At 42.7% G+C, this 14216-nt stretch overlaps 1 protein-coding gene across 1 annotated transcript; it reads right to left on the reverse strand.

The window, feature by feature from the left end:
* Nucleotides 1-3667: 3667 nt before the first annotated feature.
* Nucleotides 3668-9320, reverse strand: mat2ab (methionine adenosyltransferase II, alpha b). The gene is made up of 9 exons (XM_056419738.1): nt 9096-9320; nt 8359-8436; nt 8147-8269; nt 7929-8041; nt 7668-7811; nt 6441-6659; nt 6176-6358; nt 5923-6056; nt 3668-5404 (listed from the first exon to the last, which is right to left on the reverse strand). The coding sequence occupies exons 1-9, from the start codon at nt 9184-9186 to the stop codon at nt 5302-5304; spliced, it is 1188 nt and encodes a 395-aa protein (XP_056275713.1). The 5' UTR covers nt 9187-9320; the 3' UTR covers nt 3668-5301.
* Between the last annotated feature and the right edge of the window lie 4896 nt (nt 9321-14216).

The following is a 14216-nucleotide window of genomic DNA, read 5'->3' on the forward strand; positions in this document are numbered from 1 at the left end:
CTCATGTCATATTTATTCACCGTAAGATTTGTTTTATCTAAAGGTTGTGTATTATTACTAATTAATAAAAATTAGTTGGCCTTACAATATCTAATAAGGTAAATAGCATTAATAAATCACCAGCATCGTCCTGGAGTTGTTGGATGGGTGTTTCCAACAATCTAAATTTGGTTTTAGAATACATTTCATCTTCCTTGTATGAATTGCCTTGTGGACATCTTCTTTAAACTCTGCATGCTCAAACAAACATAGGTAGCTTCAAATCATGTTGGAACAAACTAAACCCATGTTAGCTTTTCTTCATATGTGTAAATATTCGTATATATGTTACTTGTTAAGAGGAAATAAAGATGAAACACAGCAAAAATAGAAGTTTCAGGTTCGCCTAGAAAACAAAGGTCTAACCCCGCCGACAGCAGATCACAATACGTGAACAGTCTCTCTGCAAAGTTTGACTCAGAAAAAATTAAGCAGAACAAAGTCAGAGAGTTTTAGTAAAGATAATTTAGGAGAAGTCTCCAAAATGGGCTTCTGTGCAATAAAAAAATTGTTCATGTACCAAACCATACATTTCACTTGTGTATTACTTATGACGTTCAATACATCTAAGTACAGCAGCCTTTGGCTTTAAATATATATATATATATATATATATATATATAAATATATGCATTTTTCTTCTTCTAATCAACAAAGGTAAGCGGCAATTGCTGTAAAGCGATTCATGTTGCTGAGTTCTTTGGCTCATATCTCTGTGATGCTTTGGTGCAGAAGGATTTTGTAAAGATGTTTAGAATATGTCTTAAATCTTCTTGCTTTTTGCTATCTGGCTTTCTCTGAGAGCACCGAGCTACGCGTTGCTCGTTCTGGAAACATGCAGAGTGGGCTGACTCCTGACAAAATGATGATTATATTTGAGCAATTCTTTTAGTTGATGTTTGAGTGATGTTGAAATGGCTTACTAATTATTGTAGCACAATTTCTGTTGTTTACTTTTATGTACAACATCAATATATCTGCTTATGTTTATTGTAATGTAATGTTTTACAGTTTAACCATAATGTTTAAATTTTACTTCAATAAACTTCAATTAGCAGTATTTTTGAATGATCTGCTGGCCTTTACGTGACTCATTGTGCCCACCAGAAGGCTAAATCGGGTGGTGGGGATATGTGGCAGCTGTCTCCAATTTGGCCTCGGCTGCTGGTGATTGGCAATCTGTCAGCCCACGGGTATAGCGGCGTGAGAGCTGCTACACACTCCTCACACAACACACTCAAACAAACACTCTTAAAGTACGTCCAAGTCACATTTATAAGTAACTAATGCTGTGCACAGGTTAGTGTAAAAACAAAATACGGATTGATGCTTTGCTTTTTTTATAAACTTGGAGAAGATCCTGAACTTTCCAAGCACGCATTCAACAGGAAAAACCTTGGACCCAAAGGCACCTGTCTGTGCTGTTAATCTCTAGAGCTCATATACCTGTCACACTAAAGGCAGCCTGGCCGTTAAAGCAGCTGCTCCGGGTACAAGAAGCCTACCCGACCTGCTTCCAACTATTCCCCTCAGGCGGCAACGGACCGGCTGCTGATTGAAAAACAGCATTCACAAGAACTCATTTTGAGACCCGTCAAGGTTTCCCTCAGAAAACGGCGTGCAGTGCACGTTGGCTTCACTCCACCTTTCAGACTTCAGAAAGAAAAGCTTCTCAAGACCTTGGTGGCTGCAAGGCATTATGGCTCTTATGAAAGTGTTTCATCTTAAATGGAACATTATCTGAAGGCTATGATTAGATGAGATTATGTGTTGACCCAATGACACTTAGTAATGTTGTAAAATAGTTTAGCAACAACTGAAAATTCCATTGTTAAAACACGTTGGTGAATAACAATAAAATGTTTGTGACACTTGAGATGACTTGTGGCTAATGAGGTGCTAAGCCCCTTCAGAGCACGTTGCCAATACATGCACTTATATTTATGTTTTTATTATTATCAATTGCCTCAGAGAAATATAAAACGTCATATTAAAAAAGGAGACTAAACCAAACAGCAGCAGCAGGGTGCTCGGTTAGAGTGGCAAACACAGAGCTGATAACATTCATTCTGTGGTTTAAAGCAAATCTCAAGGACTGCATTCTTTCATCTACGTAATATTTCAAAAATCAGGCACATCTTGTCTCAAAAAGATGCAGAAAAATTGGTTCACGCGTTCGTTACTTCTAGACTGGATTACTGCAACTCCTTATTATCAGGCTGCTCTAATAAGTCTCTTAGGTCCCTCCAGTTAATCCAGAATGCTGCAGCTCGTATTCTCACTAAAACTAAGAAAAGAGATCACATCACTCCTGCACTAGCTGCTCTGCACTGGCTACCCATAAAATCAAGAATCACTTTTAAAATTCTTCTCTTAACCTACAAAGCCTTGATTGGTGACGCTCCATCATATCTGAAGGAGCTTGTAGTACCATATTGCCCCACTAGAGAGCTGTGCTCAATAAATGCGGGACTACTTGTAGTTCCTGGAGTCTTAAAAAGTAGAATGGGAGGCAGAGCCTTTAGTTATCAAGCTCCTCTTTTATGGAACCAGCTTCCACCTTCAGTCCGGGAGGCAGACACAGTCACCTCATGTAGAGTAGACTGAAGACTTTCCTCTTTGACAGAGCTTATAGTTAGGGCTGAATCAGGTTCACCTGGTCCAGCCCCTTGAGATGCTGCTATAGGCTTATAGCTGCCGGGGGACGTTTTAGGATGCACTGAGCACCTCTCCTCTTCTCTCTCTCCTTATGGATGAATTTTCATCTGTCCATTGCACATTACTAACTCTGCTTTCTCCCCGGAGTCCTTTTGACTTCACGTATCATGGGGTCATCGGACCCTGAGACGGCATAGATCCTATCTGCCTGATGGATCATCGAGGTCTGGATCGTGGAATTCCTGCTACCGACGACGCCACTGTCCTGTTGAGACTCCGCCCACTCCTCTTTACCTCCATCTGCCTGATGGATCGTGGAGGTCTCCATCGTGGAATATGCCTACTATGAACTATTCATACACTGTCACATTCATTGAATGTATTTAAACTCTAAATCTGTCCTTCCGTACACATTACATCGATTGCATCTGTCCATCCTGGAGAGGGATCCTCCTCTGTGGCTCTCCTGAAGGTTTCTTCCCTTTTTTCCCCCTGAAGGGTTATTTGGGAGTTTTTCCTGATCCGATGAGGTTTTGGGGCAGGGATGTCTATGTGTACAGATTGTAAAGCACTCCGAGACAAATTTGTAATTTGTGAAATTGGGCTATACAAATAAACTGAATTTAATTAATGGCCAAAAAACCCAATTCAAATATTTATGGTGCGATATAAAGCTCAATGTCCACGTCAGGCCAATTACAGTTTTACAATGTAAGCATGGCCGGTTATGAGAAGGGTAGATGCAATGATGTCCAATCAACTCAGTCTTCAATATATGAACATTATGCCAGGTGTGAGACACACTGGATTCCAAAAGGCACACGTTGTTTCAACAGGACGTGCTAGTAGATCATGTGACACCTGCTCCGGTCTTCCTCAATAGGCATCAGTTGGAACAAAGAGGATGACATCGCTATCCCTGAAACATGAATAAAGATCTCACGAAAATAAAAACCATTGATGACAGACATTTGAAAGGAGTAGTTGTTTATTACAGAGCATAAGGAAACTACCCGGTCTAGACATGAAGCACAATACAGTATGAGCTTCTTGTACCTCTGGAATTTGAGCGCATGTTGGGAGGGAGAAAAGTAGAGGAAATAGAAAAGGCACTCCTACACTCACGGGAGCCATGGGGTCACCTAAGGGTGGTAAAAGTAACAAACCCAAAACTTGAACCCATCCCAAAGATGAGATGGCTGTGTAAACAAGGCTGGTTTCTCTGTACAACACCAACCAAATGTTGCCATTCCATCGAGGATGGGTAAGAGCTAAAGAATTGCACCAGACATTTTAATGGGATTTCAAAACCAACCCACTTAAAATTATGATTTGTAGTCCAAAAAGAAAATTAAAAAATGTTATAAAATAGTCAACAGTAGCCAGTGACATTTTGGAGTTGAGGCGGCGCAGAGTTTTTCTGTACAACACTCTGGAGCCTCAAGGCAAACACTGAAAAGTGATCAAGTCAAAAGGAATTCAAGATTCAATAGCCATGTTTGGGTTTTTTTAAGCTGCCATCTGAAACATTGGCGTCACGATATCCACCCAGTTTCAGAGAACAAATAAATAGTGTTGAGGTTGGACTTAAAGCCAATAAGACCCCATTAAGGACGACGACGGAGACCAGGTTTCTCTGTAGCTACACCTGCCATCAACATACTTAAGGAGTAAAAGGGCCGCTTGTCACTTCAAACCATAAAAAGCGAGTGAAACTACAATCACGAAACAGAACTCATTTTAAAATTGAATTTCAATTCATAATAGTCCATTATTTTCAAGTAGAACAAACACCTCTGCAGACCAGAGCAGTGACATAGCAGCTTCTGACTTTTCTGTATTACGTCAGAAAACAGCAACGGTCTGTAGCAGCATCTGAGAATTTATAATCCTTTTAGCACTTGAATAATTGGGATTTGGTTATTTTTGTGTGTGTGAAAACAGCAAAAACCCTTCAATTTGAATTGTGCCATTCTAGCATCCTCCACAAAGATGGAGGACTGGCTCAGGGAGTTATTGTACCAGATTGCCAGAAGGAGGAATGTGTAGACACTAAACTGTTTGGTGAAGTGCCAGACCAGAGAACCCCCCCCCCCCACCCCTTGACTATCAAATAATGCTTCACAGAGCAGTAGCACCAGTTAATTAAGAGGGCGTATAGCCTAATATGCCATCGGCGCGACACTGAATAAAAGACTTACGATATTGACGAGTGTGGAATGCCGAAAGGAAAACAGCTCAACGCCGCTATTCCGGGTCTATCACAGCCAGAATCAGGGGAACCTCAATAACTGGGACAACACAACGTTTTATGGTGCATGAGTTCATGGAAGCCATCTAATTCTTTAGACAGCAAGTTTTTTTCACCATGCCTGCTACGACCCACTATGATACCGCAAACAGCAGATAACAACAAGAGGAGAGGGAAGTGAGTGAGAAAGGGAGACATGTGTTAAAGGATAACATTACTGAGAAAGAAAGAAAGAGAGAGAGAGAGAGAGAGAGAGAGAGAGAGAGAGAGAGAGGGGGCATTTCACCCCCGTAACCTTGGAGGCTTCTCTGTAGTATACACCAACAGGCCTGGGGGGGAAAAGCTTAACACGTTTAGTATTTGAGTTTTTTGGGCACCTCCCATGGGAAGGAGTCTCGGCCAAAGTGGCCATAGGCTGCGGTCCTCTGATACAAGGGCTTCTTCAGATCCAGCTCCCTGGAATACATAATCAACATACTTAGCAGCAGTCACACCCAGCCACCTCCAATGCACACAATCATGCGCACACAAGCACAATGCGGTTGGAAGTGCTACCCAAAAAAATAAATATAAATAAGAGATTGTTAGACCAGTTGGTTAAGAGGGATTTGTGAAGCTTTGACACTTACCCTGGCAACCAAACTCATCCCTGAGCAGTGTGGTTACTGCAGCAGATATCCAACTATGAGCAATAGGGCTTCATTGTAGAACGTTATCCTACATGTCGCTCTCAATAAATGAGACTCTTGGTCCCTCTAACCCCCCGCACCCTGTGTAACCTCCTCTCATACACCATATAATTCAGTAGAAAGCAATAAGCTGATATCAAAGAAGTCTCAAGACGGTATGGTCGCTGCAGTGTCAATATAAGTCAACTATAAGTAAATCCTGGAAAGGGCCATTCATAAAAAGGCATCAGGACTGGAGATCTGCTGAGTCACTGAGAACAGGTGGCGTCAGAGTGTACACATTACCTGACAATGACTCCAGGACGGAGATCAAAGTTCTTCTTTACAATGTCAAGCAGCTCCCTCTCACTCCTGTGGGAGCTCCCGTAGTGGAAGATAGAAATGGAAAGGGGATGGGCAACTCCAATGGCATAGGCAACCTAAGACAACACACACGCACATGTATTATATCAAGAATAAAAACACGGAATACTTCAGGAAGGAACCTCTTGCAGCCCCTCACAAAAAACAGTCATAAAGAGCAAGTTCAGCCACTCACCTGGACCAACACTCTCCTGCAAAGTTGAGCCTTCACCAGAGACTTGGCCACCCAGCGTGCAGCGTAAGCAGCAGAGCGGTCCACCTTGGTGTAATCCTTCCCAGAGAAGGCACCACCGCCGTGGGCTCCCCAGCCTCCATAAGTGTCAACAATTATTTTACGCCCAGTCAGGCCAGCATCCCCCTTTGGTGAAGAGCAGAGGTCATACAGGTCAATAACCCGCAGGCTAAAAACGTTCTGAGGGCCACACCCTCCTGGCATTTACCTGTGGGCCTCCAATTACAAATCGCCCGCTGGGCTGCAGGTGATAAATTGTGTCATCGTCTAAATAGATGCACGGAACCACAGCTTTGATGATTTTCTCCTTCAAGGCGTCTCTCATCTCATCAAGGCAAATATCCTCATCATGCTGAACAGAGACAACGATTGTGTGCACACGCACTGGAAGCATGGCACCGTGGTCCTGGCGGTACTGGACCGTAACCTGCGGATAAGGTGAACACGTGAACAATAGTCACAACAAGAAAGTGTCATTGATTAGTTATTACTAGCAACTAGGGATGCACCGATCTGATCGGCGCCGATCCATATCGGCCGATATTCCCATTATCGGTTTTGATCGGCATTCTCAAAACGGCCGATTAAAACGGCCGATCAGATGACGTAACATCTGCGAGAATTATCAGACGTTTCAATCGCCGCGCACCGCAACGGAGACGATGCGCCCGGCGAGGGCCGCAGAGTGAGAGGTCCACGAGGGGATCCTCACCACCGAGCGGCGTCCCCGTCCCCCGAGTTGAATCTCTGGGTCAACTCAGCCGACTCTCACATGTCTGCCCCTATAGACTGATGTTCAGGGTAAACGCATTCGATCTGGAGCGCGCGAGGGTTTTGATAAAGTTAGCGGAAGGATTTAAGTGACATCTGGTTTTGAAAAGTTAGCGGAAAGAACCACGTGAAACAACATCCGTTTTTCAAAATAAGACTAACATATACAAGTAAACAATGAACCGATTTTGTATCTTTATAGATCGTTTCTGAGATTTAGCTTAAATTATGCTAACAGTAAAACATTTTTACTGTACCAAGGAAGAGTTTATAAAAATAAGTCAGACTTTTGTATGTTAAAAAAAGTCCTGTAAATAGATTTCCCCAAGAGTTCCAGGAAATGAATAATGCAGATGTGTTCCATACATATCTGAAATCCCCTACAATAGCAATCAAACAATTTTAATTTATCAATTAGGACATTTTTCAAAGTAAAAGTCCTAAATGTTTAAAGAAATCGGTAATTTCTTTAATGTTTGAGTTGCTTTATATATGTATTTCCTCATAGTCCTAGGCAATAATGCTACACAATAAATAGAATGCTTCAATCGACACCGTGATCGGTGATCGGTATTATCGGATCGGCAGATACTGATTTCAGTGATCGGTGATCGGCACCAAAAACCTGATCGGTGCATCTCTACTAGCAACCTCACCACTTTACCTGTGTCTTTGAGTCAGGTCGGAGCCATGGAAGAGTTCCATCGCGACGCAACTCGGCCATCTTCGCATTCAGTTTGTGGGCAAGGACAATTGTGAGGGGCATACACTCCTCAGTCTCATCAGTGGCATATCCAAACATCAAGCCCTGCAGCGCAACATAGTTACTTTTAAAAAAGAATGTCTCATTTAAGGATAATAAAAGACCAGCTATTTTAGTACAGAGCACACATGGCCAACCAAAATAGTGCTCGCCACTACTAACCTGGTCCCCGGCTCCAATGTCCTCCTCGTTACGGTCGATGTGAACCCCCTGAGCAATGTCGGGAGACTGCTGCTCCAAGGCCACCAGAACATTACAGGTCTTATAGTCGAAGCCTGTGCAGGAGACGAGACAGAATCAAGACCCCAGTATCGGATGCCAAACAACTACCAGACAAGTCAAGGAAAAGCACAACTTGGTAATTCTCCACCGTGCCACACCTTTGGAGGAGTCGTCATATCCAATTTGGCGGATGGTGTCTCGAACTACTTTCTGATAGTCCACTACGGCTTTCGATGTCACCTCACCGGCCAACAGAATCATCCCGGTCTTGGCAACAGTCTCTGCACGAGGCAAGAACAATGCAGGTGAACAAGTCAATATATTGACTTGAGAAAACATAAATAGCAAATAAAGAAACAATGGCGCATACCACATGCAACTTTGGCATCAGGATCCTGTTTGAGATGGGCATCCAGAACGGCATCGCTGATCTGGTCACAGATCTTGTCTGTAAACAAAGAACAATACGTGAACTAAACAGCGGCAACAATAACTGCAGCAAAACCGGCACCGATCCATCTCGTGCTCGGTGGGAGTGGCTCTGAGGCTCTGAGGCCAGCAGTCGCCATTTAGCATGCGCACATGTGGTGGAAGGCGCGCTCGTAACATCCTCCAGGGACCGGAACTTTGTCAAGCGGGAGTAAGAACTAAACAGCTAACGCTTACCGACCTCGTCAGCTCTCCGCGCAGCGTTAGAACCCCTCACTCGCGCGAAGGCGAACAGATAACGCGTTCTGAACAGCGCGAGACGTTAACGCCATATGGACGTGTGGCCACGCGTACCAACTAACACATGATATTGTAATAACAGAGTATTTAAGTGACGTTAACGGAGCACGCCGGTACCGGACGGTGCATGTGTGCCGCCCGTGGACCGGACATGCGACAGCGTCGTATTCAGCACCGATTAGCGCGCTAACATTAAAGCTAGCTAGCAGCGCGTGCACAGTGGCTCAGCTAACGTCACGCAGCGCAATAGGCCCTAACGGTACAATGCAATGATGTATATTTCAGTTTATTCTGATTAAAGAGTGTCCATCTAACGTCACGGCGAACACAGAATGATACTTTGAGCTCATTTCGACAAAGTAACTGTTGGGGTCTTACCGGGGTGTCCTTCCCCGACCGACTCTGAGGTGAACAAGAAGCAGTCCTCGTCATTGAGGGAGTTATGAAAACCATTCATCGGTCCGTTCATTGTCGCTAATGGCTGCTGCTGGTGTGTACGAGTGTTACGCCGTTGATTCCAAGCTAACGTGTGTGTCTTTTCTCCGAGCAGCGTCTCGTCGTGTTCGCGCCTCGCCAGAATAACAGTCTTATAAATCGGGACGTAGATCCTTTGAGCTAGAGCCACAAGGCGCAGAGCTCCACTATTTATGCTGTAAAGTCAGCCTCCGTGACGTCACGAGGAGGTGGACCATACCATTGAGCCTATCGAAGGGTTGTGTTCGTGGGGGTGTGTGTGTGTGTGTGTGTGTGTGTGTGTGTGTGTGTGTGTGTGTGCGTGTGTGTGTGTGTGGAGAGGGGGGGGGGATGATGTAATAATAGAGTTAGTTACACCCGGTGTTATAAACCCGAACAGCCTTGAATCACGAAGTTGATAGATTTGAAAACAGCTTGATTAGAATGATAAACTCCTCCACCATGCCCACACACACTCTTACTCTTCTTACATGTCCTCTATCTACAGTTTGATACATGCGACTGTGATGATTCGTGCATAGATATGCGGATGTTGACTGATTGATGCAGCTCAGTTTGACTTTCCTTCCCACTCCATGTCCTGTTGTCTTAACCCTTGTGTTGCCTTAGGGTCATTTTGACCCGAACCAATATTACACCCTCCCCCCGCTTTAGGATTAATTTGACCCCATTCAATGTTTAATGTCGGTGTTCTTTCGGTAGTCAACAAACAAACATAAAGTGCCTCACACTTAAACTTGGAAAACAATATTAATTCTAATAATTTTCTGGAGGTTTTAATTGCTGGTGTCAAATTGAACCCAAAGGGTAAAATATGTTAGTAAATATAAAGGTAACAGGAGGGTGAAACATTGAATCGGGTCAAAATGACCCAAAGGTGGGGGGAGGGTGTAATATTGATTCGGGTCAAAATGACCCTAAGGCAACACAAGGGGCAGGTGAAATTAGCTGTTTGGCTCAATGTGCAGGAACATTCAGTTTAAAAGCTGTACTGCGTATGCCTAATACAAGTATACATGTTAGATAGTGTTTGTCTTTTAAATGGGCATCCAGTGATTTATATTCTTCATGATGTGGAATATAAAACCATATATCAACAAATACATGTTTCCATGAACACATTATTAAAGTTTGCTATAAACCCACACTGGCAATTAATCTGATGAATTCATTTCACAGGAGCACATTGGAACATTTGCTCCTTCAACAGATTAACCTGGAAATAATTTCAACAAAATGAAAAATGGACAGAGGAAAGCGAATAGTGGCTTTGTATATTATATATAAACATAACTTAATTATATTTTACTCAAAAAGCTTCCATCTCCCTCTTAGCCTTCAGGCACTGTTGTTAAATAAAATCAAAAGCTCTGATGGTGAACATGTTGTACCTTTGTGGGCCACAGATGGGTTTAATTAATGTCACTAAAAGGACGGGTTTACCGTGGTTCAAGCTCCAAAGCAAGACCATTTTATTCACTTGAGAAGACGAGCATTACTTGTTTCAGTTCCTGTTTAGTCCAGAAAGGAGGTTGAAATTGGGATATTGTTGTTTCAGAGTTTGTGACAGACCGCTGCTCCACCAAGACAATGTATACGTACATCTTCTGCTTGTCGTTGTGAATATCCTGTATCTATGAATCATCCCAATTTCAAGATATCTTTGAACATGAATACATGGTTTGTCACAGAGGCGACGCGTTTGTATGAAGTTATGGAGCACACAGTGGCGCTACAATCAAGGCCGAGCAGAGAGACCTGAGGTTGTATCTGTCCGAGCTGCTCAATATGAGGGTCAATGTGACAGAGAGATAACATTTATACGTGGCTGTTATAGAAAGTGAGATAAAGCATAAAGGTGGCATCAATTTTCGACAGCACTGATAACGGTTACTCCGAACAAATACACAGTGTGTACGTATCACCAGAAGTTATAAATGGTCCAACATCAAAGTACAGGACAATCATACTGCTCTCGGTATGATACGCAGAAATGTGCATTTTATGGAAAATGAAACCCACAGTAAACCCTTTACACTTATGACATTACAGGGACATTACTATTGTCTGTTTTTACCCTTTGCCAGTTAATTTAATTCTACCGTGTTTATTGTCACTAAACCAAACAACCCAATCTCGGGCCAGTGTTGCATCAGCGGTAAAGTCATTTGTCACCATGAATTTGCAGGGTGGACACTTTCTTTTCAGAGGGCAAAAGCATGATGCAGGGTGTGTTGTTGTGTCCGTTTCCCACATTTTAATAGAAAGACTAAAATAGCAAGCAACATCGGTTGTATTCCAAATCAAAGAGCCAACGGGCTGTCCACAGATGAATAGTAGGAGACTGAAGGGCCACTTTAATGCTGGTAAACATTGAACGAACCTCGATTCGTTTACATAATTGAAGATAATGCATGTGCAGTACTGTAGTTGTACTGAATATATTTACATTCATCATGGAACTTGCACTTCTTCATGCAAAGGTTTTAGCAGAATTGCATTCATATATTTTTAGGCCATCGTCTTCATTTATCGCCACATTGTAAACTCAGTCACTGTTACTTTAGCTGCTCTCCTTTCACACCTTTCAGCAAGACAAAACATTTAGAACTCTTCAGTATGTCACATTTTCACTATTCTGACATATAAAAGTATAAGAAACAATAGATGGATGACCTGCAACTTCCTGATGTTAAACTCTGACAAAACTGAAGTTATTTTACTCGGCCTTGAACACCTCAGAGATCAATTATCTGGGGCCGGTATTTCAAAATGATCCACCAGGATTAATCCTCCTGGATTGTATTAAATCCTGATCAGATCCCAAAAACGGGTATTTCAAAGCAAATCTGATCCTGAAGATTCAGATTCGGATTTGGTAATACAATCCTGCCTTTTATCCGGATTAACCACTGCTGTTGAGTGTTTCAAAACTTTGGTGGGAAATCTGGATCAGTTTGATCCTAAAAATCAGAATTATCCTGATCCCACCTCAGAGGTGGATTTGAGGGAGATTACATGAAAAGGTTGGACCAGCCGAAGTGTAACTGCTCCCAAAGTTCATTGTTTGATACAGATATAGATAGACTGCTGTTTGATCAATGTTTATTTTCTTTGCACGAATTCCTTTCTTTTTCAGAAAACACAGTGAAAAATGTAAGTTAAAAAAATAATACAACGTATTCGTTAAAAATCAGTCAAATGTATTTATTAACATGCATTCAGCACACACACTTAATTTTCATAGCGAAAGCTTAAACGGTTATGGCATTTGGAGCAGCTCTGTGTTAACTGGCTGTCTTCTCTTTCCACAAACATCTATAAATAAAACGCATATTAAGGTTTTATCTCTTTTGTTGACAACTGTTTCCGAAAAATGCAACTTAATTTAGTTTATTTTGTATAGCCCATTATCACAAATTACACATTTGCCTCAGAGGGCTTTACAAACTGCACACATAGACATCCCTGTCCGAGGACCTCACATCGGAGATATGTACAAGTACAACACATTTTAAAATCTACACCCAATGCATTGCGAGTAAATGCATTAAAATGTGGACCGCGACATACAGACACTAGCCTCTTTACTAGCTTGTTAGCTCTTTAACACAGAAGTCAATGGAGCAGCGTTAGCTCGCGTTAGCGCGAACTCGGCTTTATTTGACTTCGCCGTGCTATTCTTTCAATTTTGTGCGGATTTACGTAATTTGTTAGCTCAATATAGTGATTGCCTTTCATCTCGTCTTAGGACGCATCAACACTGACGAATATTATGCTTAGATTTAGAGACAACAGTAGTGCCAGCTTCTCCTTTTTTCCGTAAAATGTTTGCTATGTTTCCTGTTTCCTGTCTGATCCAGGGGGCGGGGACGGATTTGGAAATCCCAATCTGCCGGTATCAGGATCACTCTGATCCAATCCCGCAAAGTGTTGAAATACCGGGATGGATCAGGTTGATCCGTGGCTGAGGAAAGGAGGATTTGGTTATCCGGATCATTCTGATCTGGATTACAAATTTTGAAATACCGGCCCAAGGTGATGTGGTTTCTGTAGATGGCATTGCCCTGGCATCCAACACCACCGTAAAGACTCAGTGTTATCTTTGATCAGGACTTGTCCTTTAACTCCCACGCGAAGAACAAATCAAGGACTGCATTTTTTCATCTACGTAACATTTAAAAGATCAGGCACATCTTGTCCCAAAAAGATGCAAAAAAATTGGTTCACGCGTTTGTTACTTCTAGACTGGATTACTGCAACTCATGATTATCAGGCTGCTCAAATAAATATTGTAGGTCCCTCCAGTTTATCCCAAATGCTGCAGCTCATGTTCTCACTAAAACTAAGAAAAGAGATCACATGACTCCTGCATTAGCTGCTCTGCACTGGCTCTCCATCAAATCAAGAATCACATTTAAAATTATTCTCTTAACCTACAAAGCCTTGATTGGTGACGCACCATCATATTTTAAGGAGCTTGTAGTACCATATTGCCCCACTAGAGAGCTGCGCTCACTAAATGCGGGGCTACTTGTGGATGCACCTCTCTCCTCTTCTCTCTCTACTTATGGGTGCATTTTCATCTCTCCATTGCACATTATTAACTCGACTTTCTCTCCGGAGTCTCTGTGACTTCACGTCTCATAGGGTCCATTGGACCTGGCTGGGTCTGATGCCATGGCCCTGCTGATGCCCCGCCCACTTCTCCTCTCTACCTCCATCTGCCTGATGGATCATCGAGGTCTGGATCGTGGTCCATGCCGACTACTAACTATTCATACACTCTATCATACTCATGGCATGTGTTGTAACTGTCATCTGTCCTTCTGTACACATGACATATACTGCATCTGTCCATCTGGGGAGAGGGATCCTCTTCTGTTGCTCTCCTGAAGAGGTTTCTTCCCTTTTTTCTCTATTTCTTGGGGAGTTTTTCCTGATCGATGTGAGGTTCTGGGACTGCGATGTCGTATGTGTAGAGATTGTAAAGCCCTCTGAGGCAAATTTGTAATGTTAGGCTAT

The sequence above is a fragment of the Pseudoliparis swirei genome, chromosome 7, assembly GCF_029220125.1.
Source record: "Pseudoliparis swirei isolate HS2019 ecotype Mariana Trench chromosome 7, NWPU_hadal_v1, whole genome shotgun sequence".
NCBI classification, from domain to species: Eukaryota; Metazoa; Chordata; class Actinopteri; order Perciformes; family Liparidae; genus Pseudoliparis; species Pseudoliparis swirei.